This window comes from Podarcis raffonei, chromosome 9 (genome assembly GCF_027172205.1).
Source record: "Podarcis raffonei isolate rPodRaf1 chromosome 9, rPodRaf1.pri, whole genome shotgun sequence".
NCBI classification, from domain to species: Eukaryota; Metazoa; Chordata; class Lepidosauria; order Squamata; family Lacertidae; genus Podarcis; species Podarcis raffonei.
The window spans coordinates 27,207,045-27,234,299 of record NC_070610.1 but is presented as its reverse complement, the minus strand read 5'-3'; the positions used below and the strand labels follow the sequence as shown (position 1 = coordinate 27,234,299).

Genomic DNA, 27,255 nt, shown 5'->3' with positions numbered 1-27,255 from the left:
CAATCTGCATGGCGAGTCCTGCCAAAAATGTTATTGTGAAGTGTGGGGAATCTGCCACACTGGGGAGGCCATGTTTTATATTTACAAAAGAAAACAATTCAGAAGAAAGGGAACAAGAAAGAGAAATAATATTGGGCTGCTTTATACTTTGACTACTCTAATTTTTCCAGTACCCAATCCAATAGGTGTAAGGTGAACATATTTATGACATTATGAGGATCCAAAACATAATTGGTTAATGGTTATAGAAACCCTTCACCTTTTGAAGGCATGATGTTCTTCTGATATCCTAAAAAAACCCCCAACGTATTTCAGGGTCTGATGGGAAATGTGTAGCCTGTTGTTCTGTATAGACCATCCATACTCCATTTTAATATGCCCAAACCTGTATACCTCAAACATATGAAAGTCAGCATCCACACACACACACTTGTGGCACTTTCACACACTGCTTCAATATCTTAATCAGGCCCTGAGGTGTAAAGTATCACCAATATAAAGCTGCAGATTTCAGCTCTTTAAGATTTAACTAAAGTGAAAAAGAATGGGGAGCTTTAAAGATTCATTTTAGGAGAGGTTTTCCTCGCGTTTTGTTTGTGTGCATAACATTCATTCTTCTCATACTGTGACTCAACAAAGTGGAACAAGGCTTTACCAATAGCCCTTGAAGATATGATATATCTCCCTCTGGTGTATCCAACTAGGGTACAGTCTCCCATTAGTAACTGCTACACCCTCACTAGGGAGACTCACCTCCTACTTTTTACAGCGAACTAACTTGCAACAGAACCTGTTTGTTTTCTTGTTGGGAAAAAAAGCCATTAGCTGTCACACAAAGGACACTGATGTGATTCCTGTCAGTGAAGGGGGGGGGAGCGGAAATATACAGAAGGACTTACCCATTCTGAAAATGCTGCTCAAGGTTACAGCGTTGCACGACCTCCGAGCAGTGCTCTGTGAAAGGGCAGCTAACCATTAGTTTATCCAAGAGTTTATTGACTAATATGCTTGACTTTCTGCAAGACTGTAGGGTCAGAGTTTTGCGATCCACTGGGCAAAAGTCTTTTTCCACTAGGAAATCCGTAAGGCAAATTGTGCAGTAGGTGTGGCCGCATGGCGTGTCCAGAGGTTGAAGCAGCGGTTGCAAGCAAATGTGGCAGATGAGATCGTCATCCACATCTTCTGTGTAGCTATAGACATGGTTCTCTTCTGGGAAGTGGGGCTGGCCACAGATCAAACATAAAGGTTCTTCTGAGCTTCCTTCCACTCCTTCTGATGGGTCTTTTTGACTCATCTTGGGGTAAATGGCACGAAGGGTAAAGAAAATGTAACTTCTGTCCAGATGTTAATCTTAATCCACAAAACTGCCCACTGTTCCTTTGGGTCTTCAAACCTGTATGGGAATAGAGCAAAGATCAATTGAAACTGTGCTGCAACTTCTGTGGTTGATAATTTTAGGGAACAGGAAGCAACAGACAAACCTTATTGTGCAAGCCAGTAATTCAAAGCTTAATTGGAGTTTGTGTTAAAGAACAAATAACAGAAGAAATGGTGCTATGCAACTGTCAGTCAACTCCGTAAGTGGTTTTTGTCAGAAACTCATCTTTTGGCTTCTGCACCCTCTCCTCTCCACCAATGTGCAATATGTGGAACTATAACATTATTATTCGATATTTATTGCAATTACATTTTGCCTTTCTACCAAAAAAGCTCAAGCTGGTGTCACCATTCTCCCTCTTTTTATCATCACATGCGTCGCAGGTTAGACGGAGAGAGTGTGACTGGCCCAGGGTCACCCAGTAAGCTTGAAGGCCAAGAGGGGATTTGAATCTGGGCCTCTTCCATCCCAGTCCTTCATTTTATCCTACACAACACACGGATTCTCATAATACTGACCTACCTTACAGGGTTGTGAGGATTATTGACATAAAGATAACAGAAGAGTTTGAGCACTCAAAAAAATAGATGCTCTGTATGATTGTTGTTGGGATGCGGGTGGTGCTGTGGTCTAAATCACAGAGCCTAGGGCTTGCCGATCAGAAGGTTGGCGGTTCGAATCCCCACGACGGGGTGAGCTCCCGTTGTTTGGTCCCAGCTCCTGCGCACCTAGCAGTTCGAAAGCATGTCAAAGTGCAAGTAGATAAATAGGTACGGCTCCAGCGAGAAGGTAAACGGCATTTCCGTGCACTGCTCTGGCTCGCCAGAAGTGGCTTAGTCATGCTGGCCACATGACCCGGAAGCTGTACGCCGGCTCCCTCGGCCTATAGAGCGAGATGAGCACTGCAACCCCAGAGTCGTCCGCGACTGGACCTAATGGTCAGGGGTACCTTTACCTTTACCTTTATGATTGTTGTTACCCAACAAGTAGGGAACACAATGGGGCAAGATAAACCTATGTGTTCCATGTTGTTTAACTTGCGGTGTTGTTGTTTTTACTCGCATTATTCCTTAGAGTTGCAACCACTACCTGTGCTTTTTCTTCACTTTTTCTGCAAGCACCACATCTCCATGAAATGGGTGATAAACACTCTATATCATACATATATAGGGTGACAACTTCCTCTGGTTTGCTCTTGGTCAGCTCTCATGTCTTCACAAGATCCTAGTGGTGTATATCCAAGCTGTGAAACAGCTGTTAAAAACACATGGTTCATGCTTGGGGCGAGGGAAAGCAGGGAAGGACAGATGGATTACTGATCTGCATGGATGACCCCAGGACACTGACATCAGGGCCAACGTCTAAGACTCTGGGTGATATAATGATGACACTTTAAAATCATCCTTATGCCACTTTGCAGCAACTTATTATTTACCTCACCACTTGGCTGCTTAGCATAAAGAATAATCACTCGCAGAATATATTTTTAGAGTTGGTGTGAAGTTAGTGCCCAGGGAGTCTCTGGAAAAATCTCGCCATTGTGGCAAAGAGCTGCAAATCTGGATTTTACTTAATGTACAACAGCCAGGTCAGAAGATCCTGGAAATCACTGCGGCACTGAGTTCAAATTTCACTTTTAAGCTTGTAACTTCAGAGTAGGAGTTCCTGGATATCTCTGCAACCACCATCATGATTTTCAGTGAATTAAACAGGAGGAACTTTGATGCATGATGTTGTACGCATCCCAATCTCCTTGTTAATACAGATTTTCCTTTCTGGGGGTGAGGGAAACCCTGATTAATATTGTTAAGACTGGTAGAGTTGCGTGGACAGGCGGAGTCCCCCCAGATCCTGAGCGCCCCCCCTGTCATGTGGAATAACGACTCAAGACAACGTGCTATGGGATTAAATTGGCCACAACTTTATTAAATTTCAAATGTGGGTAGACCTTGGCTCAGGCATTGGGTGTTATCCCTCCCCAGTCCCCAGCCGGGGACCTAGGGAACATCAGGGTTATCCAGTGTGTGGCGGGGGGATGGGCCGGCTCTGGAGAACATATGTTCAAGCAGAGATAGCCGCCCCCCTTACACCGCCGCCGCAGGGGAGAGCAATGATGACCTTTTGGCGTACGGTCAAAGCCTCCCTTCAGAAACCCCTTTAACGGGGAACCCTGGTATCGCCGCTGCAAAGAGGAAGATAGACTAAACGGTTCCGCCCAAGGCCTGATACCGCCAAAGTTGTGACATTTTGCTACAGGAAAGGTGAAACCTGCCAATGCAGGGAAATTCCTTTCCGGCCCTTTAACAGCGACCTTAACGTAGCAGCGCCCGCATACCTGTGAAGAAAAGTTAACCTGCAAACCTGTGAAGAAAAGTTAACCTGCAAAAGAAGACATTAACTGAGGGTGGGTAGGGTGGGAGAAGCTCTGGAGCCAAGTGAGGATTCTCAGGTAAGATCCTCCCTCTATTGTGTGGGCAGGTAATCCCTCCCCCTACCTGGCCTGGTCTGGTCTCCTTGGCAACGCTTCCCCCAGGTGGGATTGGACAGCTGACTGAGGTAGGCGGAGACCTCCAGGTATCCCACCTGAGGGAAGGCGAAGCCAAGCCTATGCAGATGGAGCCGCTCCAGATCCAGGGGCTGTGCGCGTCCATGCAAAGGGCGCCCCCCGTTTTTATGCGGGGAGTGGTCATTGTGAAAACTCCCAAGGTGTCACTGTTTCAAAACAAAACGATTTAAGTTTTGGGATATAGTTTGTTTCTGACATGCTGTGTGACATGTCTTAGAGGTATTGTTAGCATCCATTTGTCTTGAGAGGTGGAATGCAGAGGGTGAATAATGATAAAATCAGGAAAGGTATGGACAGTGCTGTGCTACCCCGAATTCTGGTTAAGGGGGAATGAGAAGGAAAATAGCTTGGCAAAAGGCTTCCATGTGGAAGTGCCCTGTACCTTCCAAACTGCAAAAATACATTTCCTTTCTTCCTGCCTCATTCCACACCTAGTCATGATTCAAGGCTGGCTTCCCAGTGGACCCCACAAAATTCTGCAGCATCTCTCTTATTGAAGGCATAACTCTGCCTGCTGCTTCAGTATGAAATCCATTCCCTAGGGAGACATTATGTTTCTCTAGCATTCAGGATTACATATGAAAAAGAAAAGTACTATAACCGCTATAGCCCTGAAAGATTATACAACAATTTCATTAATGCCAGTGGGAGCGGGGGGGGGGGGGAGGAGAATCCCTTCTCGATTTACTACTTGTGGCAGGCATCAGATAAAAGCAAAGATGGATTAGGGTCACTATACAATATTTATGTTAGCCACAGCCTATATCCATAATGCAAGTAATGTGCTGTGCCTTATTCTGTCGTCATTCCCTAGAGGTGTCAGGTTTGATTCTGTTTATTTAATCTTGAGGATACCAAAACAAAATAGAAAGGTTGTATAAATGCATGATTAACAACCCGGCATTCAGGTCATTAGCAGGGCAACTCTTAAGCATGTTTACTCAGAAGCAAGACCCACTGAGTTCAATGGCTTGTATCCAATGCTTTCCCTACTTACTGAAGTCCCATTGAAGTTAATGGGCATGACTTAGATCCGAGGGAAGGTGCATCCTGTTTCCTCGCTTAAGGCATTCCCCATTGGACCATCCTGCTGATGGGCCCTTAGGCACCTTCACTTGCCTCCTCCATCACCACCACCACAAGGGCCACAGTGATTCAGCTTTCCACCCGATGTACTAGCACTGTTCTTCCAGAAGGAGGAAGAGGAGCGGATGATGCATGGTTACAAGGCAAAAGTGTGTCTTTTGGTCCCACAACTGACTCAGGCCACAGCATGGGACCCAAAAAGATATAAGTCTTTCGGGTCCACACTCTGGCACAGCCAGAGCACAGGAGCCCAAATGGGACATTCAGGATTGGGATCAGAAGTCAGGGTGGCTTCTGTAAATCTGGGGCGTACCACATAAAATGGGAGAGACGCATAGTGTGATATAGAGGCCAGCCCAGTGTTAAAGTAGGCCTGAGGCCTACCGTGTGAGATACGGCTGGAGCTGAAGACCTCATGAGGGAAAGTCAAGAGATCATGGTGGGGTAGAAAGAGTTGAGAGCAAGAAAGGGTTGTGGCCAGTGGAAAGGTGTAGCTACATTTGCTATTTACTTATAAAAGTATTTATAATACCACCCTCTCTGATATCAGGGAGGTGTACAGAATTTTTTTAAAATTAAAAACACACACATTGAAAGCAGTACAGTTCAACACAGGTTCCCCCTGTGCACTGTTCTATGCCAGCATTTTAATTGCGAGGAACCCAGGCACAGCAAAATGTGTATAACTCCACCTAGAGCATGTAGGGTGGTTATATATGTAGTGAAATTTCAGCTCCTACCACTCCAGCTAACCTCTCCCTTCTCTTGGATCTCTGTGGGAAACAAAAATTAGTGAAGAAGATGCCTGAGGCTGTGTTACTGATCAGGGTGCCACTAGGTGCTTAAAGGACCAGGGCACAAGTCCTGCTCACCAGACTACCTCCCTAACAATACACCTCCTGGTTATGTTTCTGCATCAGTTATTAACTGACCAGTCCCTCCCATCTGCTTAAAAATTCCAGTCAGTTGACAGAACTTGTAATGATGCCAACAATACCTTGACGCTTCAAGGGATTCCAACGTGCTGTCGAAAAATTAATCAGCTTTCATTACAGGCAGTTAGAGGTTGCTACCATTTTGTAAACGAGTGCAGCTGAAACACAAAGAATTTATCGAAAAGTCACCTCAGTGAGTCAGCATCTGGGGTTGTGAACAAGAGCTTCAGATTGTGAAGCTATTGCTCTATCACCTCTCTCTCTGCCTCGCTCTCTCTTGTGAAAGACTCCAGAGCAGTTTATCCAGTTGAAAGCAGGTTTAGCTGGAATATGGTGCTTTCTTTTACAGGTCATGAATACAATTATATCCACAATGATAATAATAAAAAACAGGCTGAGAGAGAAACATTGCTCCCTTCAGGTCATATTCTGCTGTTGTAATAAAGAAGATCAAAAAGACCCAGTACAGACATATATAGTCAAGTCAACACAGACACGGGTATGTGTACTGACACAAATTCCAGACTGTAGGCTTTTTACTTCATACTAAGAGTCTGACCTAATGACATCCTACACAGTGCTGGCACAACCCACATCCTAGTATACAGAGCAAGTCCCAGCTAACTTTCTGCACCCTTGGAGACAGATACTGCAGCTCTGAATTACTGCCAGTTCAAGTGAGAAATTGGCAACTCACTCAAGAAGAAATGATACTCAAGAAGTGAGGAACTGCTAGCAGGAACGGTATTTGGTTCCTGGGCACTGCTTGGTTTCCTGCTGTGGCTCATAGTGATGCAGGGAGGGAGGGAGACATAGCAAGGTAAGGCAAGACTTTGTTGGATCAGGCCCTTGTGCCGTAATCAAAAGATGACATAGAAAATTCAGTGCCAAAATTTGCTACCTGCTGTTCTCTTGCTCACAGGAAGTAGCTCATTCCTGAAGAACAAGCCCATAGGAGGGCTGATTCACATAAAACATCTTGTGGCTTATATCGTGCCTTGCAGAATGCGATTTGTAGCTCGCTGTCTGGCATTCCAGAGTGTAGTACAGGTGATCAACCCAACAGAAGAGCCACTTTAAATATGCTGCTGACATGCCTGGACTGAGTCTTTGGTGACATCCACACCGTATGTTTAAAGGACACGGATTCTCCCAAAGAATAATGGCAGCTGTGGTGCGTTAAGGGTGCTGCATGTCATGCAGGATCATCTTATATAAGTTGTTGTGGGGATGTTTAATAAGCTTCTTGTTTTATTTGACTCTAAAATGATTATGTGGTTTTTGCAACTGTAGCATTAGTAACAATTGTTTGCAGCGGGTCTTCTATTTATATATGTATTTATAAATACAACCCTGTTTTGTCACGGCACGTGGTTAAAAACAAATACATTTTGACTGCCTGTCTTTGCTTTTATTAAGCATCACAAGACTATTAACCTCAGGGCTGGGGATTCGAGTCCCATACGGGGGAGGGGGGGAGAGATTCCTACATTGCAGGGGGTTGGACTAGATGACCCCTAAGGGTCAATTCCAACTCTATGATTCTGTTCATCATATTTGTATGTATGATAGTAACCTTAAAGCACTGATATCTCAACTAAAGTATAGCCAAGATGTTCAATGAATGTAAGTATTCCACTTGCAGAGCACATCTGAAATGAGTAAGTAGAACCTATGATGTCCTAACTTTAAATACTAGAAGTAGCTTTTCAAAGCCTTGAAATACAACAGAAAATTCAACTGCTGCTCATACCACCAAAACTATTACAGCAATTGTCTTGTTTTTATGACACCTACCATTGGCTGACATCTGATGAGCTGTAGCACAAGATTTATTTGCATGGTCCATCTGAAGCATGCTTATTATGTGTGCCAATAAAAGAGTCAGACACATAAATAGATTTAAGGAGGCCACAACTTTATTTCAAACGGGCAACTTCTAACAATTAACATCCCCAGACCAGTCACTAAGGAGATCCCTGTGCTCCTGAGGCCCAGCATGGCTGTCCCACCAATTGACCTATCCCCAACTGGGCAAGCCTGCCCAATCCCAGGGTCAGTTGAATGCCAGCTCCAAATGGCAGCCACTTGTACTTTGCCACCCCAGCTTGTCCCTAAGGAGATGGTAATCTGTGCTAAGCACTCCACCTTTCCTTGACAATGATGTTACCTCCCAGGCTCTTTCTCACCTCTAAAGGGCTCCTCCTCAGCCACTGGACACCTGCCAAGCCGTGACAAAAATTAACAAGTCTAATTAAAGCTAGAACACAACTACAGCGCCCTGGGGAAGACAACAAGCCTGCTCTGCAAAGGCCAATTCTGCAGAACATGCAAAATTTCCCTCCTAACCCTATAAGGTGGATCCAAGACTCTCAGGGCAACTGCTAAAAACTGGGAGAGGTGAGCACTGCCTGCCTCACAAAAATAACCTTGGGCAAAGGGCGAGACTGCCTTAAATATGCTGGTTTCCCCCTTCTTGTACCAAATCTTGTAAGGAACCATTGCCCTCACACAGTGGTGGACTTAGGTACTATGGGACCCTGTGCAAGGCCAAAATTTGGTGCCCCCTTCAGCCCTCATGCTGTGTTCCAAAGCTGAGAAAGCACTCACAAAGCTTTAGGAAGGAGATGGGAGGACTCTAGGACCCTGTCAGAGCCTCCTGCCTTCTTCCCAAAGCCCAGCGCCTCATTTACTGGGCTTTGGGACAGTGCCCCTTGGCTCACACAGGCCTAAATTTGTCCCTACCTCACAACTCTGGCAATGTGGCCCTCCCTGTGGCTGCTCCTCAAGGCAACCTCAAACTTCTTCCATCCTACAAGCCATGCCCTCAGAAGTCCCATAGGATATGCTTCCACAAAAGGACATAAAAGATTTCAGCCTATATTTATTAAATTTGTATACCGCCCTTCATCCGCAGATCTCAATGTGGTTCACAACATAAAAATACAACATAAAAACACAAAATACATGATTTTAAAACCCCAATAACTCCCGCATCCCACAAACACACCTTAAAGGGTTATAAGATGTTCATCAGCCAAAGGCCTGTTTAAAGAGGCAAGTTTCTGACTGGAATCTAAAGGTGTATAATGAAGGTGCCAGGCAAACCTCCCAGGGGAGAAATTCCACAAACAAGGAGCCACTACAGACAAAGCCACTTTTCTATAGGAAATGCTTTTAAAACAAATACCAACCATAAGTTAAGTGTGGCATTTTTTTAAAAAAAAAATCTAAAATAGTGCAATTAATTTTGCAAAGTTAGTTATCCAGTGCTACATTAGAGTCACAAAAAAATCTCTCCAAGGCCAAATTCACATGAAAGACTATTATCACTACTTATTTTTCAAAACTATTTGTGCTAATTGAAATTGTTTTAGATGCTTTGTTTTATTGCTTGTGTTTACCATCCTCCTTTGGGAGGAAGAGCGAGACATGCATTGAACAAATAAGCAGGGATTTTGTCAGCCAGAACTCACCAGAACTCAGTTTTAGCACCTTTTAGCTGGGCACCATTGCCATTATAAGAGAACAAGGGAGGCATTCATGAGTTCCGGCACCTCTTTTTCTAGAAAAATAGCACTGCTTATCTTCAGCTCTAGCCTTTGATACCAGGGCAATCAGTGGCCTTACTCAATGTTTTCCCTGGTACCTGAATTAATATCAATGAGAACACCCAGGACTAAACAAGTCCTTTCCAAGTAGGGTGGCGCCTACCTTGTGGAATGCCTGACTCAGCAGACCTAGGAGGCAACTTCTTGGGCTTCCCTCACCAGCTGAAAAACAACTTCCAAATAACCAAAGGCCCATGAGCTGATTCCCTCGCATTTCCAACACGACAAGAATCAGACAGTCATTGTGTGCTTCTTAGGAGAGGATTTTCTAATAGCTGAAGGTATAGATAAACACCACACTTTACTAATACATTTCTGTTATCATGACACCTCTAAAGCAGGCTTCCTCAACCTCAGCCTTCCAGATGTTTCGAGACTATAATTCCCAGCATCCCTGACCACTGGTCCTGCTAGCTAGGGATCATGGGAGTTGTAGGCCAAAAACATCTGGAGGGCCAAGGTTGAGGAAGACTGCTCTAAAGGAATGTCTATGCACAAAACTTGGGCAATTGTAGCTCCACCCCCAGTGGATTCTGTTTATTGATTGTCATTTTTCCAAGCAGCTCAAGGCAGCAGACCAAGTTCTCCCCACCCCCATTTTATCCAACCTATCAGGTAGGTTGGGCTGAGAGGCCCCAAGGTCAACCAATGAGCTTCATGACTGAGTGGGGATTTGACTCTTGGTCTCCCAGGTCCTAGTCAACGCTGGATCTGAATTTTGATTTGGAAATGTCCATGCAGTTCTAGGAAATAATTGTTTCTTTGACAAAGTAAAGGTAAAGGTAAAGGGACCCCTAACCATTAGGTCCAGTCATGACCGACTCTGGGGTTGCGGTGCTCATCTCGCTTTACTGGCCGAGGGAGCTGGCATAAAGCTTCTGGGTCATGTGGCCAACATGACTAAGGCACTTCTGGCAAACCAGAGCAGTGCACGGAAACGCCGTTTACCTTCCCGCTGGAGTGGTACCTGTTTATCTACTTGCACTTTGATGTGCTTTCGAACTGCTAGGCTGGCAGGAGCTGGGACCAAGCAACGGGAGCTCACCCCGTCGCAGGGATTCGAACCGCCGACCTTCTGATCGGCAAGTCCTAGGCTCTGTGGTTTAACCCACAGTGCCAAAGGTTTCAGTAAAACACCATCATGTGTTTTCGACATTTGTGTATGAGAGAAAAAGGGGGAGGGAGGGAGGGAGTATATGCTCCCTAGTTTTTGTTTGCATTCATCATATGCACACTTCCCTGGGAGTCCACCCCATTGAAGACAGCAAGACTTCCTTCCAAAGGATTACAATGTGCCTACATATGAATCCAATACAAAGCAATGCAAGTTTCCACAGACACCTTGTAAACCTGACAACAAACCAGTCTCAGCTGCAACAACTTAACTCTCCATTCTTTTTATATTAAAAAAAGAAACCTTGACACATCTAAGCCCATCAAGTCCATTTTGTGCATTCTAAACACTCAGTCATAGTCACAGACAACAGAGGTACAGGATACTAAAAAAACAGACATGCTAAAATGGTAAAAAAAATACTAAAAAATGGTAAAAAATAAGGTCATGGTAAAAAATATAGCAATGGTAAAATATTTGCATTTCACACATATCCTCTGCCACAGTTCCCACATGTATGTACAACCCAGGCATTAGCACACAATTAGAAACAGCCCCACCCCAATCATTATTAGTAGTAGTGAATTTATTACTTGCCCTTCTCCAGAAGCTCTCAGGGCAGGTTATACAACAATTTAAAATTCAGTATTCAAAGCAGTTAAAACAAATTGCAGCCACAGGAATAGCAACCAGATGCTATTTTCTCATGGAAGCAGGCTCCAGCGTGTATATTCTTAGATGGAGGGCCAAGTCCATGTGCCAACATGTGCTACATGTTCAATCCCCCAGCCAGTACTGTACAAGCTACACTGAGCCCATGCTCTGCATCTTACAGAGGAGAAGGCTTACCTTGTCTCTAGCTGTATTCCATATAGCGATGTCCTGCGGCAGTTCACACGTATTTCAAAAGACCAGTGACTTCAGAGTATTTCACCTTCCAAAAAGAACGCTCTCCTACCTTTCCTACTTCTTGAGTAACCTAATCAACATAAGCTTTGACAGATACTTTCTTGGCTGATTCTGAAGGCAAGAAAAGTCCTGTCCCAAGAAGCTGATCAACAGCAAGGCAGACGTGAACTTACTGCTTCACCGGCATGCTTCTCACCTATACATCAGGAGCCAGTCATGTGGTGTAAACCAAGTCAGGTGCCTGATCTCTCCTGAACTACTCCTCAAAGTATGTACTCCTCCTAATTGCCCTCATAAATGCAACGGCACTGCCTGCAATAAATCTTATTATGCAAATGCGTAGGGCTAGAGAGTGCAAATTGTTTGACTGCCACTTAAGTTGTTCCTCTGAATGTTCAGGCAGAGTTTTTTTTCCCCAGGCAGTCCGGTCACATCATAAAGATCCAAGGACACAGTTGTATTGATCTGGAAATATGACTTTGAGGCAGTTAATAAAGATCACTCAGGGTGCACTAGTTGGGATCTGAGAAACCAGGTTCAGATCCTCATTCAGCTGTGAGGTGCACTGGGTGGCCTTGAGCAATTCAATATCCCCCCCCCAAAAAAATTGACCCTGCAGGATTGCTCTTAAACTAGGGTTACCAGACGTCCCCGTTTCCCAGGGACAGTCCCCGGATTTGCGAATAAGTCCCTGGACAAATTCCGTCCCCGGATTTCATCTCATGTCCCCAGGAAAGGCAGTAGCAGCAGTCTCAGCAGCCCAGAGCAGTTAGCTCTGGCTGGCTTCAGGAGCTGCTCGGAAGTCCCCATATGATGGTAGTGTAGGGGCTCTAAGATGCAGCTTCCGGACTGCCTCCACCTTCCCAGACCCCAGCAACTAAGCTGTGCAGGGAGGCTTCATGCTGCCTATCAGAGCAGCCTCCCAACTCCTACTTGCGTGCAAGCAGGAGCGGGGCAGGGATCTCTCAGCTGTGAAGGGAGGCTTCACGCTGCCTATAAGAGCTTGTCTGCAAGCAGGAGGGGGCAGGGATCTCTCAGTTAGGCAACAGGAAGCCTCCCTTCCCAGCTGAGGGATCCCCGCCTCCTCCTGCTTGCACGCAAGTAGGAATGGGATTGGGGCTGCTCCGATGGGAGAGGAGGCATTGTGCTGCCTGAGCCTTGCTGCTGCTGCTCTCAGCCATCCTTCTCCGCCTTCCATGCCTGACTCACTGCACACCGCTTCCCCACCACCACCACTATCGAAAAGCCAACAGCTCAGGCTTGTGGAGAAAGGAGATCGAAGCCTCAGAGGAAGAGGAAATGTGGCGCTTGAGGTCAAGGTGGTGGCCACCGCCATCGCTGCAGCATCAATGTCCCGAACATGTAGTATTTATTTATTTAAAGTGTCCCTGGATTCACTGAAAAAAATCTAGTAACCTTATCTTAAACATACAGCCTGATCTTATGCTTAAATACTGTAGCTGTCTTTGTACCTCCATATAAAGAAAGTGTCACTGAATGCATTGGGGCACCTTCAATTAAACACAAATAGGCTCAGGCTTCACAGCTGTGATCTCATCTACACTTTCCATCAGAGGGCAGTGTGACCGGTTCCATGCACTGGGTGCTGAGCCTAGTGGGTGCTGCAGGGCACCACAATGATAATGTAGTGAATTGGGCAGAACGGAAAGTGAGAGTTGGGTGCCAAATATTGGCCTTGCATGGGGTACCATTGAAATGTGAAAGGCCCTGTTTCCATTGAATTAAGTGGAATTTCTGAATAAGAATGGATAGGATCAAATTACAAGCTTAAAATGAGGTGTGGATGAGCCCCAAGTATGAAAGAGCCCTAAGGCAAGTTATTGGGGACTCCTATTTTGAAGATGGGGAATAAAGTTGGGGAAGGAAGACTCCATTGTCATGGACATATGCATAGACCTGTCAAAAACCTGATAGATACATTTCTAGACTTATGACTACCAAGGTCAGCAGTGGGAAGATGCCTTTTAACTGAACTCAAAAGATTGGAAAGCCAATTAAGACTAAGACGTAATTAGAGAGATATCTTAATATATAATTGTGGGAACAAAGAAGCCATCGCGTAATTGGAAAAATGAAATTTACAAAGCTTAAAATTAACATTATAGAGTACATTTTATTTAAAGTACTGCAAGTTATCTAGTCTGTTTGCCTCCCTGTTCTGTTTTCTCAGTTCATTGGTTTAACTGCTCTAGACGTGTTCTCCTCCAGCCATTTTTACAAAGGGATATTACTGGTTTCTCTGTATCAAATGCGTTTCCTTAATCTACTTTATGGCAGCTGGTTTAATGGGAGATGCCTGATTTTAAAACTAAGCTATCAGTATTCTCCTGATATATCTAGTTACTAAGAAAATTAATATTTTACCATACTCCAAAATTTCTTAAAGGTTTAACTAATGACACATCCCAAACTCTTATTCTGTTGGGGTTCTTTTTTTGAACACAGCTGGCCAGCTAATCAGTAGCATTCAGCATAGTCATGTTGCTTCCCAGGAGGGAATAATCAAACGGAATTGCCATTCATTTCAACTTATCCAATAGGCCAAAAAGCAGGAAGAAGTACAGGCAAGGGTGCATCTGACAGATACATTTCAGTCAAATTAGGGGATGTGTGTCTAGCTGAGAAATGGAAGCTTTCTCATGATTTTGAAAGCAAAACTTGTTAGGAATATATGAGCACATGGCAAGGACTGATGCAAGACTGCAAGGAGGAAGAAGGAAATCAGGAATTTGTAGCCATGCAACACAGTAGGGATATTTAGGGACTCAAAAATCCTTTCTCTGACCACTAGAGGTCCTGCCCAATGGCCCCCTGGGAATCCAATAACTGAGACTGATACTATAACTCCGAGAATCCCCTGGTGGGGGGGAGGTTTAAAGTGAAAGCCAAGCTCTGTAGGCAACCAAATTCTACGCTAAATTTCCATGCCTCTACAGCAAAGCTTGTTGACAGGCATGAAAAATGGGAACATCCCTTCCTTAAACCAAATTCATTCTGTTCTACAAGCTATTTTTGTTCATTCTAATTGAATCAAGTCCATAAAACAAATAAAGAAAAGAAAACCCAGTGTTTAAAAAAATCCAGCAGTTTGGCTAAGCCAAAAGGCACACGCATGTAAATAAAAATGGAGCCAGCACAGGATTTTCGTCCCATGGGGTGAACTTGGCATTCCTCTACCTCCTCTCTTCAGATGACGTAAATACTTGCCTCCTAAGGGTGCCATATGTAAAAGATTGTTATGCAAGCTCCATCTGCTGAAACCCCCTCTTCTGCCTAAGGACCATCCTCAAATTGTCCCATTTTCTTGACTTTTCCTGTGTGCTTCTCATGGCTGTCCAACTTTAAATTGTTTGCATAAATGTGCCATTACGCATTTCTGGTGCCTTTCTTGTTTGGTTTTAAAATTTGGTTGTTTGCTTCAAACTGGAACACTGCACAGCCCCTCCTGCTTCGAGCAAGCCAGACTTGCTCTTCCTGAACTTGATCCTCAAGAGAAGATTGAGCGTGTGACAACAAATATGGTCAGTAGCCTTTCAGTTAACAGTAGCAGGGAGCTCCTCAGTCTACACGTGTCTGCAGTACAAGAACCAACCTAACACTGCTTAACTGCCTGAGCAACCAACAGGGCACCAAAGTACCAGGGGGAGACGACTCTGAATGGGCAAACAAACAACAAAAACCCTGAAAAGTCACTTTTCTCAGAAATGTTGCATAATAACTGCGTGGGTTTGTGTGGCACAATGTTTTGCTTGGGGCACTATTTAAGCAAGGCCTGCGTAATTCACTCACAGCTGTCGGACTTGACGGCAAAGCCACCAACACAAAGCCTTCCCAGTAATAACTTGGTGCCAATCCATCATTGCATGGTTTTAGGTGAAGCATAACTTTAATGCAATACATGAGTGAGCTTATGGTGGAATCACTGTTCATAGATTGTGGGGGGAGAGAGAGAAACACGGGTGGGGTGAGGAGGAGACGTGTGAAACCTTTTGCATATTTTCTTTTAGTTTGGCAAAGTGTAGCCAGAAGCAGTTTTATTTTCATCTTCAGCTGGCTCAGTTTATATAGAGAAGCCAGCTGGCTTCCCATACAGTGTGCCTGAGATTCCTGGAACTCAAGTACAATAAAAACGGAGTTATTCCCCAGACGTTAAATTGATAATTGAGGCCTTTCAGTTAATTTGATTTGGATAGCCAGGCTAAACAAACCGCAAATCTTGAGGGGGCGAGGGTGGAAATGCTCACGTCCCTGCTTGTACGGTAGCATCTGTGTCGGATCCTAATAGTTGCAGTTGAGTTAATGATTGATTGACCTGTCCAAGTTCTCTCTGGAATTAATTTGGAGCAGAGTGAGTAATTCCTGGGTGTCCCCTGGATGTCTGAAAAATAATACAATTGCACTCCATAGTGGGTCCAGGGTAAATTTGGTGCCTCAATTTGGTGTCTACACAACCAGACACATAATTTTATTATGTGTGTTTGATTTTTAAACTGTCGACATCGTCTGTATTTTTTATCCTATCTACTGTTGTTAAAGTTTATTGTAACAAATATTTCATACCATGTTCTACAAATAGCTCAGAGATATTTTGTGATTGAGCTGCTTATAAATCTTGCTAAACAATTAAATACAGTGGTACCTCAGGTTAAGTACTTAATTCATTCCGGAGGTTCATTCTCAACCTGAAACTGTTCTTAACCTGAGGTACCACTTTAGCTAATGGGGCCTGCCGCTGCTGCCGCACGATTTCTGTTCTCATGCTGAAGCAAAGTTCTTAACCCGAGGTACTATTTCTGGGTTAGCGGAGTCTGTAACCTGAAGCATCTGTAACCTGAGGTACCACTGTACATGTCACCACTGCCATATGCCAGAGCCCAGGGAACCTCAGCGAACCTGAGAGTTTTCTTTGCCATGCCTCAATCATGCAACTTCCCAAACCAAAAGGGAGGAAAGCAGACAGTTTGAGTTTATTACTATGCCTTTCGACCAGAAATGTCCCCAAGGTGGCCAAGTGATAAAATGCAGTTTACAGATATTTTAGACCTCTTTTTTTTTTAAAGTCTCATGCCTCCCAAATGCACCCACCCCCGATGCCAAAGAAAGCAGGAGTAAATCCTCAGGCAGCTGCTCCTCTCAGCCAGCAACTCTGCCAAGGTTGTGAGGGGTAGAGCAAATGGAGAAGCTTTCCCTTAACGGCCAAATACAGCCTTATTCCTGCAACAATGCCTCTCAGACAACAGCTGTGCTTGTAAGAGTCCCAAGCTGGCCTGATGTGATGATGTCACTATGGCACAGCAGATCATAGAATTGTAGAGCTGGAAGGGACCCCAAAGACCATGTGGTCCAACCTCCTGCAATGCAGGGATCTCAGATACGTAACAAAAGGTAAAGGACCCCTGGACGGTTAAGTCCAGTCAAAGGCGACTATGGGGTTGTGGTGCTCATCTTGCTTTCAGGGCGAGGGAGCTGGCGTTTGTCCACAGACAGCTTTCCAGGTCATGTGGCCAGCATGACAAAACCGCTTCTGGCGCACAGAGGACCGTGTTGAGTGCTGGAGCGCACGGAAACACCATTTACCTTCCCACCACAGCGGTACCTATTTATCTACTTGCACTGGTATGCTTTCGAACTGCTAGGTTGGCAGAAGCTGGGACAGAGCAATGGGAGCTCACCACCATATAGTATGGATTCAAACCGTTGACTTTCTGATTGGCAAGCCCAAGAAGTTCAGTGGTTTAGACCACAGCACCACCTGAGTCCCATGCACACATATAACCCTAAAACCCTCCTTCCTTTAAAATACTGCATTTTATCTTACACCCTTTGGAACCCGCAGCCTGATGCATGTTTATCCAACAGCAAGTTTAACAGGACCTGTTCCCATGTAAATGCACATTGCGTTTCAGCCCCTCCCACTTGCTCATGTGCATGTGTTTTTCAGATGCATGCACATTTCTTCATTTTATTTCTAAAGTACATGCACCACCTTTCCTTATAAGACGTTCCAGGGCCACTCACAGGTCCCAGGGGTTGTATCCAACATTGTCTGTACCCTAGCAGAACAAACTTCTGCTCTTCCACCTTCCTCTGTCTCACAATCCTCTTTGCACCTCAAAATCTGCTCTGGGGGACTGGGGGCCCTTCCAGAGCAGATTGTTTTGAAGGGTGCAAGTAGCTGCAAGGGGTGGTGCGAAAGCTGAATCACTGTGTGAGCCAAAGTCCAATCGCAGAGTGTTGGATTCCATCCAAGGACTGCAACTGCGGTTCACTTTCTAAAGATTTTCTTGCACTTGCCGCTTAGCTTTAAGGCCAACTCTTGTCCAACAAGTCCAGTGGGTTATCAACCAAGAAGCTGCAGGCAATTTTGAGACATACCGCAGAACACTAGTAAGATAGTATTCAAATAGCTCAGTTACATAATTTCAGCACACGTGATAGTTAACTAGGTGCATTAACTCTACGGTACTTAGCATATTATGTTTTAATTATGCTGCGTGCTCATGCGGTTCCTTTAATCTACGGGGCTTCCAAGTATTCGGACGTTATTAAAAGAAGCCTCATGCTTCCACGCATGAACTCATCTCACTGGTTAGATGACACGGAGTGTGTTTGGATGACTTGCCCATAATCACATATTCCTGAATGAGTCTTGTGCTAGAACTGAAGCCTGTTTAGGAACACAGGAACATAGGAAACTGCCTGATACTGAGTCAGACCACTGTCCCATCTAGTTCCCTATTCTCTTTCTTGTGCACTGACTTTTTAGGTTTAGGTTTTCCTAGCCCTGCATAGAGAAAGAATCCAAAGCCAGTGTGGTGTAGTGGTTAAGAGCAGTAGTCTCGTAATCTGGGGAACCGGGTTCGCGCCTCCGCTTCTCCACATGCAGCTGCTGGGTGACCTTGGGCCAGTCACGCTTCTCTGAAGTCTCTCAGCCCCACTCACCTCACAGAGTGTTTGTTGTGGGGGAGGAAGGGAAAGGAGAATGTTAGCCGCTTAGAGACTCCTTAGGGTAGTGATAAAGCGGGATATCAAATCTGAACTCTTCTCCTCTTCTTCTTCTTCTGCATGGAAAACTCACCTCCTGCCATCCCTTAGCTACTCTAGAAACAGATTGAATCATACAGTCTTTATTCCACCAAACTATGCTCGGTATTTCTGCTTTCCTATTGGCTTTCGTCAAGCCAACCATTTCACCACAGCTACATTTCATATGCACAAGCACAGGGCATATCAAGTGTTCCTGTGCCAACCAAAGATGGTATCTGCTCTCACCACTTCAGATATCCTCATACTTAGGTCACATGGCAGAGAATCCAAGATGGCGCTGGTGGCGTCGGATATGGATAGCACCGTCTCGCACAGGCTTACACATGCACACACTGCACAGAGAATTTCAATACTTCAGCCAAGTCTGATTATAATAAACAGAAAGACTGGCGGGGGAAGGAGAGGCAAGGGCTTGGATGGATAAAGATATATTTACATGATATCACAACCAGTGTCAGAAAACAATGCACGCTGGTTGGCTTGCACGATGAGTGGGAACATGTGGAACATTGTGGGGAGGAGTAATGTGAAGAAAGTCTGCAAATAGGTTTGCAGGATGGGTGGCTGCCATGACAGGATTGTCCTCACATAGCCACTGACTAATGCCTGAGCTACCTGAGAGTACTCCATACCTGAGCTTGAAAACTAGAGGTCTAAGTGGGTGACACATTACAAACTGACACATGAATATGCCTTGTACACATGGAGAGCAAGTAGCTAAGTAGACCAATTCCATTTATGTAAACAGCTTTGTGTCAGCCCACAACCAGTCACTGCCATTTAACATCTTGAAGTGGGATGAAAGACTCTTGACACAATGGGAACAACCCACATGCCAATGCCCATTGTGTGTGTGTTTTGTCTGTCATATGCAACAGTCCCGAGTCATGGAGGCTGTTCTGAGCAATTTTTTAAAACCTTTTTTCCTGAGCAATTTCCACCCAATTACTCCTATATATAGCCCAACTCTTAAAATTTGGCTACATTTTACGCTCACAATGTCAGAGGTTGTCAAACTCTGCCTGTTTGGAATTCCGAGGGTGCCCTACAATCATCTGTCACTCGAGGAAAGCTTGGCTCAGTTAATTTCCCTCTCTTCTCAATTGCCAGGAGAAATTAACCTAGTGTGAAAACAAAAGTCTACAGGGCAACAGCAGCTCCTCCTCTCTAAGCACCGAGATCAAGCAAACACCTATCCTTGAGGGTTGACTGCAGGGTGACTTGAGAATTCTCATCAGTCAGACCCTGGCTCTGTATGTATGAATTGTTTTCTTCCCATGGTTTGAATAAATGGCCGGACATGTGTCTAATTTCATTTTACCTGTCTAATGAGTTCAAAATGTGGACACTGCTTGTTGCATGGATGATTGGTTTATATAATTAATTAATTAATTAATTAATTAATTAATACTTTGCTTTTTGTACCCAGCCCATCTGACTGGGTTGCCCCAATAGCTCTGGGTAGCTTCCAACAGGATATATAAAAACACAACAACAACAACAACAGAATATCACACATTAACAACAACACCAGTCCCAATATGAATATCACACATTAAAAGAGTCCCGATACAGGACTGCCTTCAGATATCTACGGAAGGTCAATTATTTATCTCCTTGATATCTGATGGGAGGGCGTTCCACAGGGCAAGAGCAATTACTAAGGCGGCCCTCTGCCTGGTTCACTGTAACTTCACTTTTCACAGTGAGGGAACCGCCAGAAGGCCCTCAGAGCTGGACCTCAGTGTCCGGGCTGAACGATAGGGGTGGAGACGCTCCTTCAGGTATACAGTGCTTTTTTTCTTAAAAAATGTTTAGGGGTACTCTCATTTTCCTACTCATATTGAAATGCTGCCCTTCAATGAGGCCAAACATAGATTCACAAAATGTTTAGGGGTATGCCTCCCCCTGCATCCCCCCCAGAAAAAAAGCACTGTATACAGATATCCCAAGAAGCAGGCATTGGCTATTCATAAGGCTACATCTATAAAACACATCAAGGCTAGATGGACCAGTAAAGAGCTATTCTCCTTTAAAATACTGAAAACAAAGTTATATGTGTTCTTTCACACAAAAGTTGCACTTTTCTTGATGTGGCTGAATGTCGGAGTTTTCTTTTAAAAATATGTATTTGGGGAATTTCACTTCAAACTGGACATTCGAAGTGTCAAACTGGACATGCACAAGTGGCGTGAATGCTAGTCAGTTTGGAAAGTTTATTTAATTTCTTTCTTACATGGGAAAAAAAGATCCTTGATTTATTAGGTGATGTTACATTCTGCACAACAATACATTTTCCAAGCCAATAGAGTGCATCAAATCTCTTATCCTGCCTGTGCATTTTATATGCATTTCTCACCAAAAAAGCTATTCTATTGGGAGCCACTGGAACCTTTTGCTGAGTTCTCACATAGCATATCCATTTTCTTCTCCAATAGACATGCAGTATTCAGAGCCAGGAACATTCCTTTTCTCAGCTCAGGGCTATATATCTAATAAAGGCCTGCAGCCGTTAACGCCCAGACCCAGAAGTCCAGAAAAACACTCCAGAAAGCACAAAAGACACTGGAAGAACAAACCTAAGAGCAAAATAAACTGGCACCAGAAACTACAAGTAGGGCTTGTTTCACAGGATAAGAGAATGCTATCTGACAGACATGCTGTTGGATTTATGTTGGTGGAAGGTGTGTTGTTTTTTAAAAAAAAAAAACAACTTAGGTGCATCACTAAAAAATACTGAATGATTTTAAAACACTTCCTTAACCCTCCTATACATTTCAGTCAGAACTAACCCCAAAGGGATATACAGATATGTAACACACACTTTGCTATATCCTATGCAATGGTTGTATGTTCTGTTTTACTGGGGACGGTCCTCCGTTTCAAGAACTGTCAAGTCCAAGATCAAAAAACGAGGAAGAGTACACACCTTGATGGCGTCTATCTATAGTTAGCACGGGCGACAGCAGCCTGAGCTGGTACACAGCTCATCTGGTTGCAGTCTTCCCCACTATTGTGAGAAGTATTGCACTTTTGTTTAAATTAATTATTTAGCATATGCAAATTTTGTGTGCACCTCTGTCGTCTTTCATTCTCCTTCTTGCCAATGCATCTTCTCTTTTTGCAGGTTTGGCCACCCTAATGCATTCCCTTATAGTAAAGGGGTCCATTGCTCAGTGGTGCTAAAGCACTGCACCCACCCATGCCCACTGTATTTTATAGATTTATGTTATTTGTTAAAAGGACTTCCAAGTTAATTAGGTCTCACTTAAAATGAAGGGAGGGGGAGTGTGAAATAATGTCTGCCTAATACCATTACATAGTTCAACATGATGAAAACTCATTGAATAACTCAATAGTTACTTGGATGCTGATGCAACTGGTAACAGCAGGCATAGGCAAACTTGGCCCTCCAGATATTTTGGGACTACAATTCCCATCATCTCTGACCACTGGTCCTGTTAGCTAGGGATGATGGGAGTGGTAGTCCCAAAACATTGGGAGGGCCGAGTTTGCCTATGCCTGTGTAAGAGGTTAGCCAGTTGCCATTACTTTATTATTATCCTTATTATGCCTACTTCCATTTAAGTTGATATTGATTGACTGCATTTAAATCCCGCCTTTTTCTCCAAAGGACGTCAAGGTGGTGTTCTCCCCCTCATCATGTGATCCACACAACAACCCTGAGAGGTTGGTTAGGCTGAGAGGCAGGGACTGGCCGAGGTCCCCCAGTGAGTATCCTGGTCAAGTGGGGATTTGAACTCTAGTCTCCCAGGTCCTAATCTGACATAACCACCATAATACCACACTGTGTCTCAAGTTGAAAGGAAGAGTGCAGGAGTAAGGGGGTCTATGAAGCCCCACAAGAATTAACAGGAAAATCCCATAAAGTTGTGCTTCTTACCACAGTCATACCTCGGAAGTCAAACACCTTGTGAGTCAAACGTTTTGGCTCCCAAACGCCGCAAACCCGGAAGTGAGTGTTCCAGCTTGTGAACATTCTTTGGAAGCCGAATGTCCGATTGCATGCCTGAAGCTCCTGCAACCAATTGGAATCCATGCCTTGATTGCCGAACCAACTTCCGGAACGGCTTCCGTTCGGCTTCCAAGATACGACTGTATAAACATTAATCCTTAGTACTGATTCCTCCCCGCCCCCCATTAAATTGGAGTCTTTAGAAAACAAATGCATGCACTGTATTTGAATGTACTATGTCTGACAAAACAAATTCTTAAAGTGCTTCTTACGAGTATAGGAACATGAAAAGATTTGCCCATTTCTAATTTTGGGAAAGGGCAGAGTTATGTACACCTCATGTACATAAAGTATCTGCAAACGCCTTACACAATCCCGTAACAAATCCTAACTTCTCAGATCTATTTTGCTGCACAAGTCATGCTCTACCAAACTGCACAGAATCCATCAACTGGCATGTTTTGGTGCCTCCAGGTGCATCTCCAAGTTCTTTTCTGCCCAGACCTTTTGTCCCTGCAATCCCAGGCAACCAACAAAAACAGGAGATAAATTGTGACCCTGTCAGGCCACCATATATGGCTGCATTCAGCTTCCTGGGTCACAGGGTGTGCAGAGTTAAAAGCTGCTTTGATTACACTAGAACATCAGCTGGCTGTATCCAGCACACCACATAAACCTGTGTTCGAAACCAAACAGCAAATAGCTTCCATCAGCTGTTAACCTAAACATGTAGACCTCATTGAACACAGCAGGACTGACTTCTGAAAACACACACAGAGCGTTACAGATTTTTATGCAGGCTACTCCTTTGCAATCTGGGGCAAATTCTGTGCTGGGACAGGTCCATCCTTGTCCTTTTTTTACAAAGCCAAACATGTCAGCAGTAACAAGAAACTAAATAAGGGAAGACTTTTACCACAGGAGATTTTGTGAGAGAGGTTTCAGTGAGAAATCTGGTGAGATTTCACCATATAACCCTGGGGGTTTGCCAGCCAAGGGATATAAAACAAAGCAATTACAACTGATGTTAAGAAGGATGTTGTTTAATTAGCATTTAGGGGGGGAAATGAGGGATTTAAAATAATCCATACAGAAACTATAATCCAGCAGCATTTAAACTGCAATCCTTAAAACGCTTCTCAAGTATGTTGTTTTACAGAGTAATCAATGTGAAGATTGCCGTCTCCTTATAGTATGACTCTGCATTTTTACCTGACTGTAAATCAATGGGACTTACTCTCCCGTCAGTATGCACAGGTTTGCAGCTTCGGTGAATTAAACCTTCCAACACAATGTTACAAGCAACCTCATGGAGGCCTTTCTCACAATAAAAGCCACAGTGGAAGACTGAAGCAGAAATTTCACTTCAAAACGATAAAAGCAAGCACATTATCCGGCACTTTTAAAAGCATGCAAATATTTGTTCCCTACAATTAGTTCCTCTGACAGGTTAGGATTTGCTTCTTTAATAATAGCCTGGAGCCCGTAAGCGAGAATGAAAGTTTAGAGCAAAACAGCGTAACTCAACTCACCTTTCGTTACCAGTGTATGCAACTAGATTTTCAATTCATTTGCAGGGTCATAAGGTACATCCCGACCAGAAGAAAAGAAAAGGGAGCAGCCTTCTTCAACAGATGTCTAGCCCGACGACAAGGCGTTCAACAACAAGGCATTTGAGCTCCCAATCTGATACCTGCAGGAAGAAAACTTTTTTAATTGGCTGGCCCACACAAGGAAATGCATGACATCACAGACGGCTGGAAAGACAAACTTTGCTGTGTGCACCTGAGAGATTTAAAGCAACAGTGAGCCGCACCCAACCTGTCATCTACCCAGAAACAAGTAAACTACATGTGCCTGCCTGCATACGAAGTTCAGATAACAGTCATGTCATGGGCAGTAAGATTTCCTTCCTTTTAGGATGCTCATGTCTCTTTTGCTCTCACCTTTTATCCTTCGGTAGCAAATTATTATGAAAATATGCTACAGATTTAGTAAATCATAATTAAGACTAACCACAGGTTTGGACATAATACTGAACTCAGTTAAAAACAGAAGCGAAAGCTACAAAATTGCTCCCAGTTTTGACACAGGAGAAGAAGAAAGTGGGGGGGGGGGAGTGTGAGCCTGAGGCTCACAATCAACCACACTATTTATCATTTTGTTTAAATACTGCCTCCGGCCTTGTTTGAGCATCATAATAAACCATAGTTAAATGTTGCACCAATCTTTGCTACTTTGCTCCTCCCTGGTATTGTGCAGGGGAAACAAACCACCATTTCTGGCAGGCTCTTATGTCCAAACTTGGGTTTGTGTTTTATTTTACTTCCAACAAGCCACAATCTTTTGTTCTCGTTTGTTCTTGGCTTAATTATTGTGGTTTGCTTGAGAAAAAATGAACCATGTTTTGATTCCCCTGCGTACAAGAAGAGTTAAGTAAAAACAAACAAACAACCCCAAATTGGGGTTGATGGGAGTTGTTGTCTAATAACATCTGAACCATATTGGCTACCCCACAGTAAGGCAATAACAATGGTTTACCATGACATACAAAAGGGGCCTCTGTGTCCAAATTCAAACTGCCTTCACTTCTGCTACACCCACTCACTAACAGAAAACTGATTTCAGATCCCAGCCGGCACATAGAACGGCCATTAAATAAAACGTCCTCAGACATTGGCTGCCACTAAGGGAATGTCAGCCAACCCCGCCCTAACGATTAGCAAGCCACCACCTTAACCAAGGATGTTTGTAATAAGAATTTTAAGGTCTTAGATATATATTAAATGTTCATAAATGTACCAAGCAAACACGTACATAAATATATAAACCACATGTCTGAAGCAGCACAGGAAGACAGTCCTGAAACCATTTTGACTCCCAAGCTGACCAAATGTTTCTCTGCAAGGAGGAAGGAGGTGAAAAAAAACCTTCCTTGTTACAGGAATTTAGTAATCACCATTTGTGAGGGGTGGTCTTGGGTTACACCCCTTCTGTGATGTATGTATGATGTATGGAGGGGTGGTCTTGAGCTCCAGGGCAGGGAATTTAAAATGTCTATATAAGGGCAGGCACACCTTGTTTCTGGGTCCTCATCCTTTCCTGCATGTGAGGGGAGCACCCTGTTGCAACAGATCAATAAAGATTCTCTGGTTTGCTTCTGTTATTTTCTCCTACCAATAGGGAACCCATGTAAGAACTCTATATGCGCTCTTGGATACCCCATAAGGGGAAAAGGGCAGATTTTGTTTACAACACCGCCCAGCAGCCGTAACATTTCTGCTGTACGGAAAAGATAGATATGAACATGCAATCTGAGTTAACACAAAGAAAAACAAATCTGCTGTAGAGAGGTGCCAGCAGAGAACGTGCCAGAATTTTGAGTGTGGAAGAAGCAGAGCAGCTTTTGAGCAGGTTTCACACAATTGGCACTTTACTGAAACAAAAATCCCTCTTTTGTTCTGAAAGGCAACTTGCTGCGGGAGGAAATACTGGTCCACCAACTATGTGAATCACAAACAAGACAACCCTTCCAACTGCCTTACTGATCGTTGGGAAGTGCAGTTTCTTTCCAAAGCAAAAGAAGCCACTTTTGAAGATTTCCAGAAGGGACGGCTGACCTGGCCTGTTGGACTAAAAACAATCAAGTGTCTGTTGGCACATTAGAAAGGAAATTCTCGTGGCCTAAGCTTTCAAGGGCCACTCTACCAGATGTACGAAATACTCACCTCAGTGGGCAGGTGTATACCCTGAACGTAAAAAGAAAGAAGAAAAGTTTTCTACAAAGTGAGGCTAAAAGGTCAAACAATGCAGAACACAGAAGTAGGTGAGTCATTGTACCATGTGCAACGCAAACTAGTTCCATACAATGTGGAACTTGGGACGCATCAAATCCTGGGAGTGGCTGGCTCACTGCAGAAAGTAATTGTACCTCTGTATGCGCAGAGGATATTGCTCTTTTCATTATCAGCTTTGCTAGTCCAGAGTTGGACACACCCATATTGATTGGATTTTGTATTAATTTGAAAAGCCTCCGCATACTGCTGTAACGAAACCTGCTGTCTCTTTTGTGCTTGTGCTTTTAGTCTCTTTAAATAAAAACACAAAGCCTTATTTCAATATCAGACCCTCGAAGTGTCCTTATTTTCCAGGGACAGTCCCAGATTTACAGAAGGTTTGATCCCATAATGGCCCACTTTTACTTAAAGGTAAAGGGACCCCTGACCATTAGGTCCAGTCACGGACGACTCTGGGGTTGCGGCACTCATCTCACTTTATTAGCCGAGGGAGCCGGCATACAGCTTCCAGGTCATGTGGCCTGCATGACTAAGCCGCTTCTGGCGAACCAGAGCAGTGCAAGGAAACGCTGTTTACCTTCCCGTTGGAGCGGTACCTATTTATCTACTTGCACTTTGACATGCTTTCGAACTGCTAGGTGGGCAGGAGCAGGGACCGAGCAACGGGAGCTCACTCCATCACGGGGATTCGAACCGCCGACCTTCTGATCGGCAAGCCCTGGCTCTGTGGTTTAGACCACAGCACCACCCGCGTCCCATCCACTTTTACTTAGGACATCCCTATATTCATCTACTAGGGTTAACTAAAAACATGT

General features: G+C 44.2%; 1 protein-coding gene across 3 annotated transcripts in view; it reads right to left on the bottom strand.

Annotated features, from left to right (window-relative positions):
• The window catches only part of LNX1 (ligand of numb-protein X 1), a 126,634-nt gene that overhangs the window by 69,260 nt on the left and 30,119 nt on the right, over nt 1-27,255 (bottom strand). For 2 of the 3 annotated variants that reach the window (XM_053404416.1, XM_053404419.1), the window contains exons 2-3: nt 24,176-24,336; nt 900-1,393 (exon numbers count right to left, since the gene is read on the bottom strand). In XM_053404416.1, the coding sequence (XP_053260391.1) occupies nt 900-1,294 (395 nt within the window). In that variant the 5' untranslated portion in view covers nt 1,295-1,393; nt 24,176-24,336. Of the gene's footprint in view, nt 1-899; nt 1,394-11,539; nt 12,073-24,175; nt 24,337-27,255 lie in introns of those variants that run through there. The other variant, XM_053404418.1, reaches the window with a different exon arrangement.